Below are 20705 nucleotides of genomic sequence, written 5' to 3'. Positions count from 1 at the left end.
CAGTACGCCTTTTGCGTAAACATGTCATGCTACAACCAACTAGCTCAAATCAAAGTATTGCTGGAACGTATTTAAGTGGGTGCGCGAAAGTTTGCGTAGTTTAGGGATGGTGAGAGATTTGTTAGGAACAAGAAGATTGGTTTGGTTTGGTTTATTGGAGTTTATCGTCCCAAAGAAACTCAGGCTATGAGGGACGCCGTAGTGAAGGGCTCCGGAAATTTTGACCACCTGGGGTTCTTTAACGTGCACTGACATCGCACAGCACACGGGCCTCTAGAATTTCGCCTTCACCGAAATTCAGCCGCCGCGGCTGGGATCGAACTCGCGTCTTTCGGGCCAGCAGCCGAGCGCCGTAACCACTAAGGCACCGCGGCGGGGTTGGAACAAGAAGGGTACGAAGAGAAGTGAAGATCTTTCCAGCGAAGATTTATTTCGTGCGTATAATGGACAGTAGTGTTCTATATTGGTGGACATTACTCTTCTCCCCGGTGTTGAAGTTCACGGGCGAGGCGATGCACCACCTCATTGCCTGGAATTCCAGCGTGACCAGGAATCCACATTCGTGTTTGCGGACGAAGCTTGGCGATATGCGTAACCCCTTAGTTGTGCAGGGATGGGATGCATATGAATTGCGCGCACTGCTTGCAACGAGTCGGTATCAACGTTAGTTCTGTATATACTGGTGATTATCGGGAGCGGTTTGAGGGTAGCGGCTGGAGGGAGGTCAGTGTAAGGACAGAGGGTGCATGTGACGATCTGGCAGTGACGCGCAATGGAGCAAGCAGCACTTCCGACCTGAGCGCGTGAATATTAATTACTATTCGCAAGTTTGGCGTATGGTGTCGCCGCCACGCGGCCACCTCCGGTACCGCCCCAGAGATGATACCGGCCAGCGGCGTCCGACTTGGTCCTGTGTTTTCCACTATAGCTCATGTTTTTCAGTTCAGTCGCGCAGCTCGTTTGCTTTATTATCATGTTTCAGGTTGCTGTTAGCACATAGCCAGGGCGATAGACGGATATAGTATTGACGTTGTGCATGTAAATCACGCAATACGGGCAGAAAACATAAAAGCGACGGCATTTTCTATCTATCTCAGAGCTCGAATTTTCTGGAAAGGCAATGTACACATTCATGCATTCCAAAGATTCTAAACTAAAGGAGCATTGGATAATGACGCCTCGTATTGGAAAGCCCGCGAGCAAGACTAGGCGTTTTGCAGTGCGTATTTCAGTCCTGGTGATTTCTTCCAAGGCATCGGCCGTGAGCTTAAGATCTTGGCTGATGTAAGTCATGTTCAGCCCTTAACGGAAATACTTTCTGGCAGCGACCACTGGACCATACAGATGATTTTTTGAGAAGGGAAAAAAAAAAAATCTTTCCAGAACACTTCAACGTGTGCGACAATTGCAATCGGTAGTTGGCGGATCCGCACTACATTCGCGGGAGTGTGAACAGAACTTTGCGGTGGCGTAGAGACGTGTTTCGCACCTGCTACCGGTAGCTACTAACAACTGCGGCACCGAAGGACAGGAGGTGGTAGTTGCAGCTTTCTTTCAAGCCGCAGCTACTTCTCTTTTCGCGCTAACGCTGCTAAAGAGATGTCCCTGCCAGGGCTTGTTCACGATTTATGGCAGTAAAATCGCTACCCAGTGGTGGTGTTCCAAATAAATAATCGAGGCTGAAATGCGCATTGCAGGCAGTCTTCACTACTTTATATCTGCGATTTGATGTTCTGTGCAGGCCACGATTCTTTGCGTTATGCTTGTCTAGCCAGATGCGACGGCGTATGGGCTGAGCAAGGTGCAAAATGTGGGAAGTGGCTGCAGCGTCAGCGTATGCATTTACTAAGCACGTGAATGTGCACACCTTGAAACTCTCTAGTCCGCGAAACCGCCACGGTGGCTCAGTGTTCAAGGTGCTCTGCTGCTGACGCGAAATACGCGGGTTCGATTCCGGCCGCGGCGGTCGAATTTCGGTGCAGGAGAAATTCCAGAGGCCCGTGTACTGTGCTATATCAGTGCACGTTAAAGGACACCACATGGTCGAAATTTCCGGAGCCCTTCACTATAGCGCCCCTCATAGCCTGAGTCGCTTTGGGACGTTAAACCTCCATAAACCTAAACCTAACCTTCCTGATGGCGCGCTGCGCGTGTCCACCGAGATATATGAGACTGTTACTGCGCCATTTCTTTTCCTCAAAAATAAATTTTCAATCTTCAGCTCGCTTGACTTGACTGCCTCCTATGGACTGATTACCGACTTAATTCTCGGTAGTGGCTCGCCCGCCCTGAAGCGGCAGACGAAACTTGTATGAAACGTATCTGCCAGGTTCTCTCTGGTGTCTTACACCCTTCCGGCCTGGACCTCCTTCATCACCACATATTCATTTTCCCCTCTGGCACTGGGCTGACTCCCTCTTTAGTGAAAAATTTCTCTTCCTTTGCTCTTTTCATTCATTTTCCCCTCCCAATATTATTCACATCCTGCCATCCATGTGAGAGAGAGAGAAAACTTAGTATGCCTTTCCTCCTCATTCCAAATCCCATAGCTTTGCTACTATTGCTGCCACTGCGCTGCCGTAGCATCCACTCACCGGTGAGCAGGCCTCCCGCTATGGCGATGGCCAGCGTGGTGGCCATGGCAGCGAGCTGGTAGAGCGCTTGAGCACTCGCCGTGCGCCCGTCTCCAGCCACCACTTCGACCGTGTAGAACAGTACCTGGCTCAGGTCTGTGGAATTCTCTGTCGGCGCCCGCGCCGGGTACAGGGTGTACAGGCTGCGAAAGACATCACCCATGCTTGGTACAGGTGCTCTTATGAAACGCTGCTTCTATGAACGGCGGGTTTATAGCAATGCACCTCTGGAGTCTGGGCACCTGAGGCCGCCCCCAGGTGCAATACGAACAGTGAATGGTATTTTTGGGGCATTGTTGTCGATAAAGGAACAACTGCGCTGTCCAGGAACCGTCTATGTCCTTCTTGAGCGGAAACAAAAGAAAATTTGCGACTGGAAGCAAAGCACACTGCGAAAATACCGGTTGTTATAGATCGTTCCTTTCAAGTGCCGTGAAGCGAAGGGCCTCAAAGTGCCCACGGATTCGGGACGTATGCAGGGAGTCCAAAGTAGAGCAGACGCCTGGCCTTATTGGTTGTACATCTCACTTTGAATACCACGAACAGGACCCCAGGTGGTCGAAATTTCCGGAGCCCTTCACTACGGCGTCTCTCATAGTCTGAGTCGCTTTGGGACGTTAAACCCCATAAATCAAACTGAACCAAGACACAAACAGACAGACGGCCAGAGGACACGACTCAGTGCGACTCCGCGCTTGTCTCTTCTCATGGTGCCTGTCTGTATCTTGGCTGCGCTTTCCAAGGGAACGAACAGAGATAAACTTCATTTTCACATCATTTCCGGCTCGAAATGAATGCCGAGTCTTCGTGCGCTCTTCGATGGCCAGCACAAGAGAACGGCGATCTTTGAATTTATAATAGATCTATCGTACTTCGAAAACTGGGTGCGAGGACGTGTGTTCGTCGACCATATTGTGAGCGCTTGACTTCAGGTCCGCGTTATGGCGAAGCAGACGTGCTTCGGGAAACACGAAGTGCTACAGGTCAGCTCGGCTTAGGCCGATGAGGGAGTGCTTCCGATATTGCGCGTCCCATGGTCCTATGGTCGTGGCGTCGCTCTGAGTGGGTTCACTCAGGAGTTGGATGTAGTGGCGGAGTAGTAGCGAAAGTGAAAAGCCCGGGGAGTTCTTTATTGGAGGACATCTTTTAAAACCCTCTCAACAGGCATCCTCAGAATTTCCCGTCCCATTCGCTGACTACTGCACTTTGGACACATGTATGGACCGTGTGCAGCGAGTCCCCTGATCGTACCTGTAGTTGTACTCTTCTTCGGTGGCACTGGCGGCGATGACGGCGCTCGTCACGCCGGCCAGGATCCCGGGCATTCCGTGCAGGTTGTTCACCCCGCACGTGTCATGGATCCTCAGTTTCCGGGATAGGAGCGGCTGCAACCAGAAGCCATCGTCGGAATCTTTGTTTGCATGCTTGTACGCGGGCTCAATTTTACAGGCACCACCTGCCTAAATGCGCTACTTGTTAGCATGCTTTTGTTTTATTGTGTATGATAGGTGTATGTATTACGCAAAAGTCATCATCATCATCATCATCATCATCATCATCAGCCTGACTACACCCACTGCAGGGCAAATGCCTCTCCCATGTCTCTCCAATTAACCCTGTCCTTTGTCAGTTGCCGCCACTGTATCCCCGCAAACTTCTTAATCTCATCCGCCCACCTAACTTTCTGCCGTCCCCTGCTACGTTTGCTTTCTCTTGGAATCCACTCCGTTACCCTTAAGGACCAGCGGTTATCTTGCCTTCGCATTACATGCCCTGCCCAAGCCCATTTCTTCCTCTTGATTTCAACTAAGATGTCATTAACCCGCGTTTGTTCCCTCACCCACTCCGCCCGCTTTCGATCTCTTAACGTTACACCTATCATTTTCCTTTCCATAGCTCGCTGCGTTGTTCTTAACTTAAGCTGAACCCTCTTTGTTAGCCTCCACGTTTCTGCCCCATAGGTGAGTACCGGTAGGATACAGCTGTTGTATACTTTTCTCTTCAGGGATATTGGTAAGCTACCATTCATGATCTGAGAGAACCTGCCATATGCGCTCCACCCCATTCTTATTCTTCTAGTTATTTCCCTCTCATGATCCCGATCTGCGGTCACTACCTGCCCTAAGTAGGCATATTCTCTTACTACTTCCAGCACCTCGCTACCAATGGCGAACTGCTGTTCTCTTGCTAGGCTGTTGAACATTACGTTGGTTTTCTGCATGTTAATTCTTAGCCCCACAGTTCTGCTCTGCCTGTCTAACTGATTGATCATGCTTTGCAGTTCTTGTCCTGAGTGGCTTAGCAAGGCAATGTCATCAGCGAATCGCAAATTACTCAGGTATTCTCCATTAACTCTTATCCCCAACTGTTCCCAGTCCCCGGAATACCTCCTGTAAGCAGGCAGTGAAGGGCATTGGCGAGATCGTGTCTCCCTGCCTGACACCTTTCCGTATTGGAATTTTATTGCTGACTTTATGGAGAACTATAGTAGCTGTACGCAAAAGTACCTTTACATTATGCATCCAATGCGTGATATGTTAAAATAAGCCAATTGTTCAGTTCTCTTCGCAATTGTTGCTCTCTCGCTCAAATTTGGATTTATATTTGCATGCTTCTTCCTGACAGAACTTATTCGAGCGAATTTATTGGAGTGCTACATTTGACAAGTTCAATATTTGGGTGTAATAAACTACATTTCTCACCTTCACTCTCTTGTCGACCACTGTTGCTTTCTCTTAACCGACCTTTCCTTTACTTTCAGTCACCTCGAATAATTATAAAAAAGACGAATTATTCAAGAGTAAACTGACGAATACACGTCCGCGGACTCAAATCGATGACGCCGTCTGCTGTCATTCATCACCCAGAAATATTTTAATACCACCACGTTTCACGTTGCAGCTTCGCCTTAAGCGCGGAATCGGGAGCCAATATTAACTCGGGAAAGTTCTGTCGATCAATGCGTGGCGGTTTATTTATAAAGCCTCTATTTCTTTCTTTTTTCTTTTTAGTTTTAACAAATGCGAATGCTCGTTGTTTACCCTCGCCGTCGCCTTGCGAAGCGCATCGACCGAATTCCTCTCAATATTGGAGGTAAAGTTCATTAGGTCGGAGCAAGACCATTTCTCTTCCATGGAAGAAGGCCATCAGTGCCTGGACGTTCGGTTCGGGGCTCGTCAAATTATCCAAGACTTAATGGCTGAACGAAAAGCCTCGGAAGGTCCTTTCGAGAAAAAGTATATATATTTTTTTTAATTTGCGTACGTCATTCCGATGAGCTCATTGCTTAAAGTTTTAAGTATCGATGACGGTCAAATCAATACTGGGGGCTTCTTTACTTTCTGAGAGTTGTTCTCCATCGTCGTTTCTCTTATGGCTTTCTCGGTACAAACAACATGTAGGTGTATTTTTTAACTGCCTCGCAGCGTCCTCTGTAACGTTCTTTGCCTGTTGGTTACACAAAAGCAACTTTCTTCAAAGAGCCCGTGCATCGTAGTGAACCCATGGCGTGGCGTGCACGTGAATGTAGACGGAAAGCAGTGTTGTGAAATGCCGAATTTTTGTGTTCAAGTCATCTGCGGTGCAGTGTTAACATTAGAGACGGGCAATAGTTCTGTAGGCGCGATCTTTTGCGTGCTCCGGATGAGCGTTATTCAAGAAATAGTTTCTCATAAAAAAAAACAAACGATTTCGCAAAAGTAATTTTGAAGCCATCAATTTAACAAACCGTTTCACTGAAAGTGTATAGATACGATGGAGCGATTGTTAGAAGAAAGTGATAAAATTTTCCTCCGCTTTCAATTTCACTGCAGCTATATTTTACTGCACAGAAAGGAGGGGTATATAAACCGTCTCCTTCCTGTCAAGTTTTCCACATAAATTCCTTTAATCGAAAATATAGCAATAACGAAGACTAAGATTAGATGAAGTATTTTGCTTTGTTTCTCACCGTTCTTCATTGCCGCCGCATGCACGTTAATTGTAAAGTCGCAAAATTCCAGGACCCCTAATACATAGGCATGCTCTATTGATTTGATTTGATTTATTGGGTGTTAACGTCCCAAAGCGACTCAGGCTATGCGGGTCGCCGTAGTGAAGGGCTCCGGAATTTCGACCACCTGGCCTTCTTTAACGTGCACTGACATCGCACAGTACACGGGCCTCTAGAATTTCGCCTCCATCGAAATTCAGCCGCCGCGGGCGGGATCGAACCCGCGTCTTTCGGGCCAGCAGCCGAGCGCCGTAACCACTGAACCACCGCGGCGGGTTCATATATACTCTATTGAAGAGACACAGAACCTTTATTGACGTGCTTGTGTATCCTTGTTCTTGCGCTAATAATCCATGTCAAGCGGGCATGTCCAGCTGAAAGTTTTTCAGAGCGGATCGGCACTCAGACGAACTACTGACAAGAACACACGCTAGGGGTCACTCTAATTTCGGGATTTCTCGTCATTTCTGCTCATTGCATGCATACACATTTTGACCAAGCAGACTGACATAACTCTGAAATGTCACTCTATTGCTTCAGTGGTTTTTGCGGAGGGCCAGTGCGGCTGAATTTTCTCGTACAATGAAAACATCAAAATGACACGGCAGGCTTTTACATGGCGCGCCCATACCGTGACAAACTTGAAGCCGAACACGGACAGGGCACCGGCCAGGGCGCCCAGGATGAGAGCGCCGTAAGGGTGCAGCATCATGTCGGCCGTGGCGCCCACTGCTACTCCTCCAGCCAGCGTGCAGTTCTGCACGTGCACCTGCGCTAGGGAGACGCGTGGGAGCAGTGAGAACAACCAGTATCTGCCATGGCTCTCGTGTATACGTAGGCATCACATCAGAACCACAGTGCTCCTGTACAAACACTATTCCCCTTTACACGTCGCGCTTCCCAAATCATACCGCCATATACCAAGGACACAAAATCTGCCGCGTCCCCAGGCTTCCGCCGTAAGTGCAGTAAACGTTTCCAAGAACGTCGGTTTGTGCAGACGTGCAACAACAACGCCAACATACATAGCTTTGGTCATCGTGCCCTAACCGTAAGTTGGTGGCACGCCACCTTCCAGTATGCAGCTAGGACCGAGGTCATCATTGCTCTATCCCCGTATGACGAATGCTGTCCAAGAATTATATATTTCCAGCCTCCATGGGTACCCGGAATCAAGCAGCAGGGTATCTCATTAGTGAACTTAAAGCAGAATATACGTACATGCATTGCGAGATGTCACAAAATAGCGCAGGATGCTGAGACATGATATGAAAAATACACTCGCAAAAAAAAAAAAATATGGCCACGCATAGAGGAAACTAAGAGCCTCTTTGCTAACGTGAACTGCGAATTCTTCCTAGCCGATATACCCTTTTCTCGCTTATGGTGAAATTCCCGTCCTAAACAACACCCTGAAAGAGCGCCTCGATTTCTCAAATGCATATTACGCAAAACTTTCCAAAACTAAGAGTAATTACAGGGTGTACTCTTCAGGCGTAATTATGAAAACAAATGTGATGTAATCGCGTCACATCCGTACAACGCGCAGCTTCAGCGGTGCAAGCAGGAGAAAGTTCAAATAGGCCCATTAGATGTCCGCGCGTCCTTTAGCCGGGCTGAATGCATCACAAAATGGAGGGCCCCTGTGACGTATGTGTAAACTTCATATGCCAGACAGCAGCTGCACGCGTCACCGTAATTACCTGCTACAATAAAGAAGAAGCCAATATCGCGTCGTGTCTTGCGCGTGTAGCCGATTGCCTCCTCACGCCTGCAACACCATGAAACCTATTGTCACTACGATAGCTGCATGTCGCTAGCGTGCGTAACGTGCTTTAACGCCACACACCGAGCCGGCTATTTATTCTCTGGTCATTACTATTCATGCAGCTCGCCGTTTCCCTTTCCACGACTTGTTGCATGGATGATGAGGAACAAACGCGGTGAAGAAGGTTGAAGGAAGTGACCGCAAGCTTGTCCTTCGACCATGCTTGCGCAAGTTTTTCCCAGCTGTTCCTGCTACCCGCGAGAGTCGGCAAGGTATACACTTGCCATCGTGAAGCGATTCTTGGGATCGACGAGCGCCGACACTGCGTACGAGGTGATGGTGCAGGCAACCAGTGCCAGGAACGTGTTGAGCACAGCGCGATGCCTGGCGTCACCGTACGCAGACACCGCGTTGAAGCTCGGCCAGAACACCCACAGGAAGAGCGTGCCTGCAGCGAGGAAGCACGGAGAAGGCAGCATTGTGAAGTTAAAAAGAGCCATGAGTGCTGCTGTGCTGCTTGAAACTTTTCCGTCCGCCATACCCGATACTCAACACTTGCACTTTGTTTGCCTGGAGGCTGTGGAGACCTAGTTTCTCCGCAGCCCGGTCTGATGGGTGAACCTAAGCCCAAGAGACCGTGAGAGCATAAATACGCAATAAATAAATAAATAAATAAATAAATAAATAAATAAATAAATAAATAAATAAATAAATAAATAAATAAATAAATAAATAAATAAATAAATAAATAAATAAATAAATAAATAAATAAATAAATAAATAAATAAATAAATAAATAAATAAATAAATAAATAAATAAATAAATAAATAAATAAATAAATAAACGAACGATCGATCGCAGTCAGTCAGTCAAATTACGTTTACGCTTCGTTCTTGTGAAACCAGAGTCCTACATTTTAACCGCTGTTCCAATTCAGAAGGCTACAAATTAAGCCTAAGCATGCCACACCCGCTCCAACGAGGCCTGAATCGTCACAATGGGAACGAGTTTTAGCTGCTGCCACTTTAACAAACCCAATCCCTCTAATTTGCACTTCTGTTTCGTCGATCTGCGTATTGTATTGGACAGAATTGTCTGTTTTTTTTTTTCTGTGACACCCTTTTACGGAATTTCTCCGCTTTATTCGCTCATCGTTTAATTTTCCTTTGCGTACTTTAGTCACTGCAGTGCTATTAAACCGAGAGTTCTTGCTTTGCCCAGTAGAGTTCGCACGCAGAAGTAAATCGCCAGAAGATTGAGACTGATTCTCGCGAGGACCCGGCGCGGTGGCGGCGGCTTCCCCTCACCGATCATGGCGAATATGTCCGAGTGGTAGACGGAGCCCTCCTTGCGGTGGTCGCAGTGCTGCTTCTTGTTGAGCACGAACGCCACCGCCAGGCCGAAGTAGGCGCCGAACATGTGCAGGAAGATGGAGCCGCCGATGTCCACCGCCTGCGAGGCACACACATCACTGTCCTATCCACTGGAGAGGAAAGACTGTTGTGACCGCGAATGTAGGTCTTTTTTTTGTGTGTGTGCGGTAAGGTCTGTAAGCACAGGGAATGTATTTGTGCAGGAAGTGCAAAAACAGACCGAGAACAACCCACGATAGCGTTCTCGGAAGCACTAAATGGACAACATTGAACAGAGTTAATTGTTCAGCGCGAATTGCAATTTCTGAATTGAAGGAAGTTCCTCTGAAGGGTACTGTGCTTGGATAAAGAGGCCCATATTTTCACGCTCACGGCGTCGTGCTATGTAGCTCGCGTCCGTAACATTAGCCTTTGATCACTGGCGTTAGCGATTCTCTTTCGGGACATTGTCCGCACTCCAAGGCCGGATTATTGGGGCAGGGTGCCTTGTCCACAATATGTTTACGCGGGAATTTCTTCTGTGCATTTGTTTGCCTTAGGATTTTACTTGCGAGTATGTTTTTGCAGGCTAGTTGGTGCCTAAGCATTCTGGGTTTTTTGCGCAAAAGACACGACACAAAAGAAACGAGGTAGACAGGACAAGCGCTTGTCCTGTCTACCTCGTTTCTTTTGTGTCGTGTCTTTTGCGCAAAAAACCCAGAATGCTTAGGATTTTAAGCGAAACCAAGTCATCTTTCTAAAATAGCCCTGTAGCATGCAAGAGTGTGAAGTGAGCGCGACGGTGAGGCAATGAGAAGTCACTTGCCAAGTAGACTGATGACAAAGTTGGGCAAGAAATAACACGAACGAGGATAAAAACAAGGATAAACAACAATGATGGGAACAATAACAACAATGGATAACGCGGGAGCCCAAAATGGTTTCCACGTGGTATGCCAGGTGTCCCAGCTAAACGTAACCAAGCTTTTAAAAAACACGGGGTGTCCTAGCCGTCTGAAACTAAATGAGGGTTGTTTAGAGTCGCGTGACCTAGTCTGCAGTATTTTTTTCGTTCCTCAAGGTTGACTAATTAGTTAAGCTTAATTAACTAACTTTTTAATTATTGACTTGAGGAACAAAGTGCGAATGGAAAAGTTGTAGATCGCTTTGAGAAACAGCTTACTGGGACATTTGCAGCAAAGTAATATTTACGTAAAGTAGTTTTTTTACCGGCCTTTAACCACAACCCGCACAGTAAAAAAAAGCTTCCACATGACAACTGTGCCACTTCAACGTCCCAAGACGCGCCTTAAAGAATAAAATCCATTTTTTCTGAAGTCCTCTCTTCGATGAGACTTTGGGTGCACACTGGGGCAGAGAAGTGAGCGAGCAGCTGTTCACGTGATAACTTTCTTTTAAGGCCAATAAATGAAGCTACGTAAATCGTAACTTGACGGAAACAGCACTACTAGCGGTTTTTCGAGACGATCTAAAACTTTTTCATTTACACTTTCTTCCTGAAGTCAATAATTAAAAAGTTAGCTAATTAAACGTAACTAATTAATTAACTTTGAAGAGCGAAACAAATACTCAAGACTAGGCCACGCGACTATGAACAACCCTCAGTTGATTTCACTGGACTAGGGTACTTCGCCTTTTTTAAAAGTTTGGTTACACTTAGCTGGGGCACCCAGTATATGTGCCTTGTAAAGATATTCCGAAGCTGCTGATATACAGTTGTAGCGCTGCGAACTTCCTTTATGAACCGCATTTTAATTTTTCGCCGATTATGTTCACAAATAGAAAGCTATAGCACTGGCTGCTAACCCTTCGTGTCGTTCTGCCACGTTCTGCCACGTTTTGCCATGTTATGCCATGTTTTGTCATGTTCTGCCATTTTACCCCTAGACTTCTTTCTTTTCTTTTTTGCAGCATGAAAAAGCTATTGATTTTTTTTTCTTGGCATAGCGCTCTCGTAGCGTCTGCTTTTATTGTCTAGCTTGCGTCTTGGCTCCGTTGATGTCCTGGAAAAAAATAAATGAATGGAGAGTGGTTGACGAACTTGAGAGCACAACTTTACAGAGGTACTTGTCAGATTCAATGCTCACTTTTTTGTGACGATGGCGAAGGCAGTGTTTTAGAGTGCGCTATATATACGAGTTCGTTCACCAGTCATTGCTGTTGGGACGCCTTTCCTCCACGTCGCAGTTTACAGCTTAAATGCAAGGTAGCCCGAGGCAAGTTCTTATTTCCGCGCAAATTTTTCTTATGACTGTACGAGGAAGGGCAGAAGGAAAGAAAGTGCAGTGCTTAGTGGATGAAGGGCAGCACGTTTCTCCTGAGAATAGCAACTACGTATGCGGCCAACGGCTCCGCGGAAGCCAAGTGCAAGCGAGCAGGTAAGGAAGCGAACAAAGATTGGGCGCTAGCCAGGAGTTAGCGTTGACGTAAAGAACTGCCCTGAGAAAGCACTGCACTCCCTCGACCCTGTGCCGTCCGGGTTGCTCTATCACCCGAGAACGAAAAACAGATAACTCCTGGAGTGCATCAGCAACGAAGTGCGGATTGTGGTAAAGCTCCGCGGCACTTGGCACGAGCGAACCGAGTAGAAATATGTCTGAACGTTCTGTTGGCGTCTCTCATAGTCACAAGATATTTCTCCGCCGTGAAAAGCCTTATCTTCTTTTGCATGGACACGAGCGACTTTTGTGCGTGTGTGCGTCACTTCCTGTTTAGGAATCATCTGGAGTAGCCTGCTAGGTATACATCACCCCGCAAAAGTATTTAGTCACCATTACTAAGTGCCGCCTTTCCTTGAAAGAAAAAATAGAAACGGTGTCTGGTCCCATTGTCGTCGCTTCGCTGGCATTTTGCCTGAATCCAGGTGTGCAGCAGCGTTTTATCCATAGAGCTAGCCTGCAACGCTGACTGCGTTGTTAACCAAAGGGCGCGCCCACCGGAAAAGAATTGCAGCTCGTGTAAAAACATCCACCACAGACAAGCTGCTAAGTGCCACTATAAATTCTATTCGAAACTAATACTAAGCACAGCACAATGTTACAGGGACCCTGTCGAGATACATATGCACCTTCCATCGTCGTCAGTAAATGATAGTGAGAGTGTTTTCAAAGAAATTCTTTTAAGTGAAGGGCTCAGAACGCGAGAAGCACGAACACGTTAGGACTGATGCTTGGGCGAGTTGGTATGCCATTTTCAAGAAGCACGAAGAGGTTCAGGGCACTGATACCGCGACTTTACAATCACTGTATATGCGTGCTGAAGAGAGTGGCTGGGACCAGTACCTTGAGCTGCCCCACCCCGAGGTGCTCGTTGCAGGCGAAGAGCACCACCTCGACGGCGGCCATGACGACCAGCTGCAGGGGACTGGTCTTGCCCAGCACGGCTCCGAACGAGATGAGGACGCTGGCGGCAGCGAACTCGGCGCCCACGAGGCTGCGTTTAGAGCGATACTGATTAAATGGGGAACTGGCTGACTTTTTACACTAGCATGTCGCGGATCCCGACCAGTATTGTTGAGAGAGAGAGAGAGAGGGGGGGGGGGGGGGGGGTCGGTGTACTCCTAAATGCATGTTTGTGACCTAATGTGTAATATTTATCTTCATTTCTTCATTTGATTCCCGTTCTAGCTCCTTTGTTAGCAAAACCACGATGACTTCAGTCTGTAATTTTACAAACGCGCGATTCATTCAGAAACTCAGATTATTGCGCATAATTTTCTCAGGCATTCACTACAGAACCGTGCAAACACGCCTCAACAATATTTCCGAGGCACAAAATTCTTTTGCCGAACACATTAAACGGGGAAGGGGGAGGGATGATAACTCATTTGTAACCCCGCTTCTCGTTTTCCTCTCATCCACAACCCCCAGCTCTTTCTTAACTCTGAACTCGTTGCATTCAAACACGTGGCTGCGTGCAAGATATAAGTGACATAACGTCAGAAGCAAATAGCAGTGAGGCACAGCTTACTCAAGGAACTCTCATTTCCCCTCCCTCTTGCTAGATTTCTTTTCCTGCCTCTGTTAAGTGGTAAGAAAGCGAAAGAACTTCAAGACATTTATTCTGCTCAGGGCAGAAAAAAATCGCACAGAGTCCTATACAATCGTTTGCAGCTATCATTTTGGCGAAATGAGAAATTGTAATCAGTATTGATCAATGTCTCTAAGGGACGGGAGCATTGGAAGGAGGAGGACTACTGAAAAGCCGGGAAGGTTGAGGGAAAGGGGGAAAAAGATCGCTACACAGCCCGAAAGGTCGTGCCGCTCGCCGCCCCGTGGCTGACCTGTGCGTGCTTTTGTTGCGTTACTCGGAGGCTAACGATGTCCAGCGCTCTTTAGATCGATGGCAGCGCGATATTTCGACCGGCATGTGTAGCAGCAGTATGGCTACGCCGTTTGATCGCCTCCGAAGCGAGCACCTTGGCTCAAATCAAGAAAGGAAGTAATAAATAACTACCTAATGGTAAATGGCGCACATGTGCATAACGCTGGGCAGAATATAGCGGAAACATTGCTATATACAGTCCTGCAGGTAACGTGTACAGTTTTTCTATTATCAAGGCGAGCCAGTGTATAGTGTACGGTGGCTATATATAACGCCTGACGTAGGCGTTCCCGTATTTCAGTTTATGTGCTAGATAATTGAGTTGAGCTTTTCTGTCTATTACAGCTTCCCGTCGGCTTAGCGGTTGCCCTAGAATCGCAGATATTCCATGTTTCGCCCGTTGAGTCCGGAATTATTATTTTTCAGACACCAAGTTCATATGTACACTCAGGCTTAAAGGAGGTACAATTGAATTATGATTTTTCTTTTTTGCGTAATCCGTCGACTGGACATTAGCTGTTGGATGTTTTTTGTGATGTATGGTTTTTGCATTGAGGCGCAACTTAATGGGTTTTATGGGCAAATACAGGGTGATAATGATCTGGTAATTTCGTGTACTCGTACACGCCGACCATTAAAAAAAAACCACTTCTAGGTGGCTCTACTATGCTTCAGGTGTTTGAAAATTTTCTACGGAACTCAATAAAGCAGCCATGAGCCGGTCCTGTTCACTGAGCCAGCTGCGGATGGGCGCTCTATTAGCGTTAAATAGAAATTTCATTAAGCAATGATACAGGACGTACCTTAGATTGTGCATTAAGAATAAAGAAAAATGAAAGTACCCTGCCCGCACCGCAGTTTGCACAACGGGCTAGATGGAAGCGAACCCGCCGCTGTGGCTGAGTGACTTTAGAATTCGGGTGCCGATCCCAAGGTCGCAGGATCAAATCCCGCCCATGGTGGCCGGATTTCAGAGGTGAAGCGCAAAAAAAGGAGCCCATGTGTTGTGCGATTTCAGTGCACGTTAAAGAAATCAAGAGGGTCGAAATCAATCTGGAGCCGTCCCCTTAGCTCTGGCGTCCCTCACAGCCCACATGGCTCACGTTAAAGCCCTCAAATCAGTACCAGTCATGAAGGTCGAGTCAACGTTGAAGATTTAGTCTCATTAAACGCTGTTAGAGGCATATATCGCTTTCGTCTCAGCATATCGTGTTAGATCTACATGCGGTCGGTTCTACCGCTCCATGCATGGTCACATATAACGTTAGATAAGTTGGGTAACGTCAGTGTAAAAGGCTGCACTCAGCTGAACCAATGGAACGTCGTTAAGAAGAGGTAATATAGTCACGTACGCAAAGCAGGTTACATGGGAACCGCACACAACTGGAACGGAAGGAAGTAGCGACAAACAAAGCTCGCCATCGATGACTCTGCATGTTGAGACCGTTAATTGCTTGCTTTTAACGAGCCGGCTAGGCCGACAGCAGGCGGCACGTGAGAAGGATTTTTCTTTCTTTTTTTTTTAAAGAGGCGCCAATTCACAGGCATTGTGCCAAGCCAGCGGTCGGTCCAGAGGACCGCTACGCAGGCCACCGTTCTCGCTCGTCTTCTGCCAAAGACTGAGGGTTCCTGCCGCGGCTGTGGACACCGCTCATCGAGGCATGCCTACCTTTCCCACACAGAGCAAGGATGCCATATTACATCGGCCAATAGAAGAGATTGATGTTTCGCGCGGGAATCGGATATTTTGGGGGGAGGCTTTCTGGTTTCTCCTCCGGTAACTCCGTGACAGAACTGAGCGACAAGTGATGGCAACGCACCTAGGCAGGATTTGCGGCGAGAGCCGTTATACGGAGCCCAACGCGGGTTTTCGTGTAACCGTGGTCCGTAGAATTTGGCAGGTGCCCGGATGTGTACCTACCGGAGAAGCGCACCCTCAAGGCCCAGATGGTGCCTGCTCTGGAGCATCCACAGGTGGGCGCCCCTTCCGAGACTGAAGGGTGCCCGGATATGGTGCCCCGATCCTCTGCGATCTCATAGGGAGCTCTGCTGCCCACCCACCCACCGCCATTCTCCAGAAGCGTCAAACGCACACACACGCACGCACGCACGCACACACTCGCTCTACCTCTGCGCCACTGCACTGGTAGCAGCATGAGGACTCGCCGCAATCTGTGACTGTGACACATTTTGCCCAGTTGTGTAGTCGAAATTTGAAGAGAATCAGAATTAAAATATAATGAGGGTGAAAGACAATGAGCTCAAAATTGGAATAGGATCAGAATTGGAATTGACTACCGAATGAAGGAAGCATGCTATCGAATTTCCTCCATGCCAGTAAAGTTATCGCCGCAATTTTTTTTGGTTTCTATGCGCTCTCATGATTCACAAACACTGAACTCTGCCATAAATTGTGACGTTTCTTTTTTTATAATTCATTCATTGCTACGGCATAGCAGTCACTGGCAGCAATCGCATGGCTAGTCCTGGCTTTAGCTAGCACCCACCTGAACCTTTCCCCTTCCTCATCGTTATCCCCTCTTCCTCGAATCACAATTTACCCTCCTGCACCGTCCCCTCAAAAAACAAAAACACAATCCTCCAAACGATACATTCACTTGTTCCACAAATCACCTTTACTATATTTCACTCAGCTTGTACGAGGGCTGTTGTAAAGATTTTTCCTTCTGTGGTGTAACTTTTTTGTTGAGTGATGAAATTGAAAGATGTTACATTGAACCGAAAGTGTAGGATGCACCGCTTCCCAAGAGCACATCTTTTGTCGCCCACGTCAATGGCTTTCGCCACCTGTGCGCTAGTCTTCGCAGCGTCCGAACGTTGCGCCCCCTCGTAGACACGAAACATACTGAAAGATACGCTACCAGTAAGCTCCAGTGCTCAGTAGCAGGAATTTCAGTGTATTCCTGAGGGTAGCATCATGGCTTGCACCTTCAGCGCTGACTACCCGTGGCAACAGAGCACGTACTGAGGGTGCAGAGTTCACGCTGTTCAGCGTGAATTAGGTTTTTACCTAAGCACGTCGACGAGGATCCATCCCTTGCGGGCGTGCCACACTCCGCGCATGATCACCGCCCACTGGATGCTCAGCGCAGCGATGAGCAGCGTAAAGCCCACGGCACCGTAGCCGTAGCGCTTGAGGAACGTCATCAGGAAGCCGAAGCCGATGAACACCATCACGTTCACGTCCTGGAACACTGCGGGGTTCAAGTTCGTTGAGGGCACGGCACGCCACGAGGAAGGAATGGAATGGAATGGAATGAAAGGAAGGAAGGAAGGTATGAAATGTAATGAATGAATGAATGAATGAATGAATGAATGAATGAATGAATGAATGAAGGGAGGAAGGAAGGGAGGAAGGAAGGAAGGAAGGAGGAAAGAAAGGAAGAAAGAAGGAAAGAAAGAAAGAAAGAAGGAAAGAAAGAAAGAAAGAAAGGAAGGAAGGAAGGAAGGAAGGAAGGAAGGAAGGAAGGAAGGAAGGAAGGAAGGAAGGAAGGAAGGAAGGAAGGAAGGAAGGAAGGAAGGAAGGAAGGAAGGAAGGAAGGAACTGCCAGGAGGAACTGCAAAGTTGATCGCAATAACGAAATGTACATCGTTCTGGCCACCTCAAGAAAAAGCTCCAGTCACGGCGTATCTAACGGTGGGTGTGTTGCGAAGGGGAGACGCCAATACGTAGTATGTGTCTCAAGGTGGACACCTTAATCGCGTCGTGATTGAAGGGGTGAAGGAGGGGTTAAGTGGAGGGCGACAGAAAGAGTCGCTGTTGTGAACGGCTGCGGATTAATTTCGGCCACGCAGGTCTCGCACAATGCATCGCCATTGTTGCATTTTGTCCCCACTGAGATGTGGCTGCCGGAGCCGAAATGAGATTCCACGGCGTCGTACTTTTTCAGCCGAACGGCGCAGCCAGTGAGCCAGCGAAGGGGGTGACAAGCATTTTTAGGCCACAAAAAGGATCTGCAAGAAACCCGCAAAATATAATGGAAAAAGTGTTGGATTTAGGTTTCCAGCATTTATTACAATATAGCCAAAGATCGTAAGACGAAGATCTTGAAATATATACCAGTTCCGGTTTCTAGCCTTGCAACTAAAAGCAAATATCTGAAATTTGTCAAGTAAACCTGTTATAAACCAAGCTGATACAGCAGAAAAAGAACATGAGATTTAGATGGGCGTAAGTTTCTGCCATAATATTGTTGCGGGAAAGACATTATTTCTGGCAAGGAATATAACTTTTCATGCGCAGTGTTATAAAACAAACCATACCGTTCACTTTAAATGCCCTAATGTGAGCATATGATCAAAGTTTGATATTTTAGTTGCTGGGCTTGAGTTGCGTTATCATAAATACGTGACATACTTGCCAAAGCCGCAATCGACTTGAAAAAAAAAATAAACAGCAAGCACTAGCATTATTGAGAAGCGAAGCAGAAAAAACATACAGATATTCTCACGTTACCCAGAAATTATAGAGGAGCGCATTTTCTAACAAGAATTTGTTTATGAACACAATTTTTTTTCCTATCATAAGACGGAATCCTAACAATTAATATATCCGCATTTCTGGTATTGGTTGTCAAAAGCACATCCTACTGGTTTTATATGGCAGTCTTATAACTACACGGTGCGATCGCATGAGAAACTTTGAAACCAAGATTTCGTTACGCATCGCAAAATTAGACCATTGCCGTCAGTTTGTTCATAAGAGCACTTTACAATATTCCACACTGGCTTCCCAATTAAAAGTGATGTCCAGCAAAACAGGACTTTCACACTGACACTGACATGTAGCATGAGGTAGTTCATATTACGGTGCAACCAAGCATTGACAGTGCAGTAGTTATACAGACCCTTACAACAGTCAAATTGTGTCGTACACAGAACCGTGGTAATATGTTGGAATTAAAAGAATAAAAAAAGTGAGACAGGATATACTATATAAGCAGGGTAAAATATATAAAGGTAACAAAATTTGACACTTGATGCTTTATATAATACTTGAACCTCAACCTGTTCTATACTTGTGACTTCTGAGAAATGTGCACAAGAAAATTGGTATTATAATTCAAAATTTTGCTTTCTTTAGCGGCCACATTTTAATTCGTCGTTAAATGTAGTAAGATTTAAGGAAGGCAGCGGAATGGGTGGCCAATGAATGTATTTATGCGTTTTGCGTACATACGAGTGAGAAAACCAGTGTGGGACTCGAGGAGCTAAAGCTCCAACTAATGCTCGGGGGAGGGGAAAGAGCGGAAGCGAAATATGTATAGGGACGGTGCACAGCAAACATGCACGCAGGAAAAAGAAGACCAAAGCGTCCAAGGCGTCCAAAGGCGGCCCCTCGAGCCTGCTCAAGTAACGGCGATAAACCACTTCAGGTATCTTCGACAAACTTTTGTGGTTTATGAGCGGATAACAGGTAAGAGGGTCGGAAATCTTGGCTTCCGGAAACAGTCCGCCGTCTGAGCTGTGCGATGACGCCAGTAATTCGCTCGATGTCAACATGGAGACAACGGTGGGCAGGTTTTCAGTGGCCTTTTTTGATCCGCAATAGCCGCACGTTTGTTTGTAGGTCTGTTCAGTTAAGACTACGAGGAATCGGAATCCGATGGTCCGTTAAGGAAGCGGAGTAGATTCGAAGGTTAATAACACCGCAGGGGACGGCTGAGTGCCACGCGGGGAAATGTGGCTAGGGAAATTTCTGGGCATATGGTGGCTATACGGCTAGGGTGCAGGACTGGGCTAATTGAAAAACAGTGGAAGGCTAGACCTTTTTCTTGCAGTGGACGCGTAAGCGGGTTGACGACAACGATGCTGCGGATGATTAAATAATCTAATGGCCCCAAAAGAAAAAAAATGGCCGTCCCTTTGGTTTCTTCCGAAGGGACTCCATATAGTATGCTTACCACTTATAGGGTCTCGAGGAACTGACCACGTAAGGAAAATTGTACACTAGAAGTCAAATAAAAGGATATTAATTTACACCCACTCTTACATTAAGCATGCTTAGCGTACGACAAAACACGAGGATGCGTAACAACGAACTAAACTCATTGGAAGAGTTTTGAGATCGAGCACCGCGTTTTTTTTTGTTTTTTTTTTTACGCACACCGAAGGTTTGGAAGCTTAAAGGGATACTGAGGCGGTTTTCGAATCAGCTAACCTTCTAGGGTTTTGAAGTAGTGTCATTGGTGATCACGTCTGTGAAATTATTTTTTCGATTTTGGCTAAAACAGTGGCGCAATCACCAATTAAAAACGCGATGTTTAAATTTCCCGTGCCCCACGCGAGCGCAGGAGAGGGGAACAGCGGAGAGAGAAACCTCGTCCATGTCGGCCAGCGTGACGTCATGTTGAGGAGCCGGGGATGCTTCGGCGCACGCGAGCGCGCTTTCAGCGCGCGTTGTTTCTCGTGCTGCATGCGTTGTTCCTCGTACTGCGAGCGTTGCGACGTACAAAGCGTGTCAGCCGACCTTGAGAATCAGATTCAACAGGTACTACTCTGCGTTCGTGTCCACGGACAACTACGCCGCGACTGTGTCGTCTTCCACTGTTTTCCGCAAGACCACAAGCTCGCAGCGCATCCGCTCGCTGCTGTG

General features: G+C 47.1%; 2 protein-coding genes across 2 annotated transcripts in view; one reads left to right on the top strand and one right to left on the bottom strand.

Annotated features, from left to right (window-relative positions):
• LOC149340460 (acetylcholinesterase-like) overlaps positions 1-20705 on the top strand; it is a 147239-nt gene that overhangs the window by 31774 nt on the left and 94760 nt on the right. The gene's annotated exons all lie outside the window — the stretch shown is intronic.
• Rh50 (Rhesus blood group-associated glycoprotein Rh50) overlaps positions 1-20705 on the bottom strand; it is a 43931-nt gene that overhangs the window by 4216 nt on the left and 19010 nt on the right. Inside the window, exons 3-9 of the mRNA XM_089551260.1 lie at positions 17121-17304; positions 13048-13198; positions 9701-9845; positions 8677-8840; positions 7256-7393; positions 3885-4018; positions 2595-2776 (exon numbers count right to left, since the gene is read on the bottom strand). Coding sequence (XP_089407386.1) covers positions 2595-2776; positions 3885-4018; positions 7256-7393; positions 8677-8840; positions 9701-9845; positions 13048-13198; positions 17121-17304 — 1098 coding nt within the window. The remainder of the gene's footprint in view (positions 1-2594; positions 2777-3884; positions 4019-7255; positions 7394-8676; positions 8841-9700; positions 9846-13047; positions 13199-17120; positions 17305-20705) is intronic.

Source organism: Amblyomma mixtum, chromosome 6, assembly GCF_055824585.1.
Source record: "Amblyomma mixtum isolate Tamu chromosome 6, ASM5582458v1, whole genome shotgun sequence".
NCBI classification, from domain to species: Eukaryota; Metazoa; Arthropoda; class Arachnida; order Ixodida; family Ixodidae; genus Amblyomma; species Amblyomma mixtum.
Note: the sequence above shows the minus strand (reverse complement) of the source record. Positions and strands in the feature narration are given on the sequence as shown.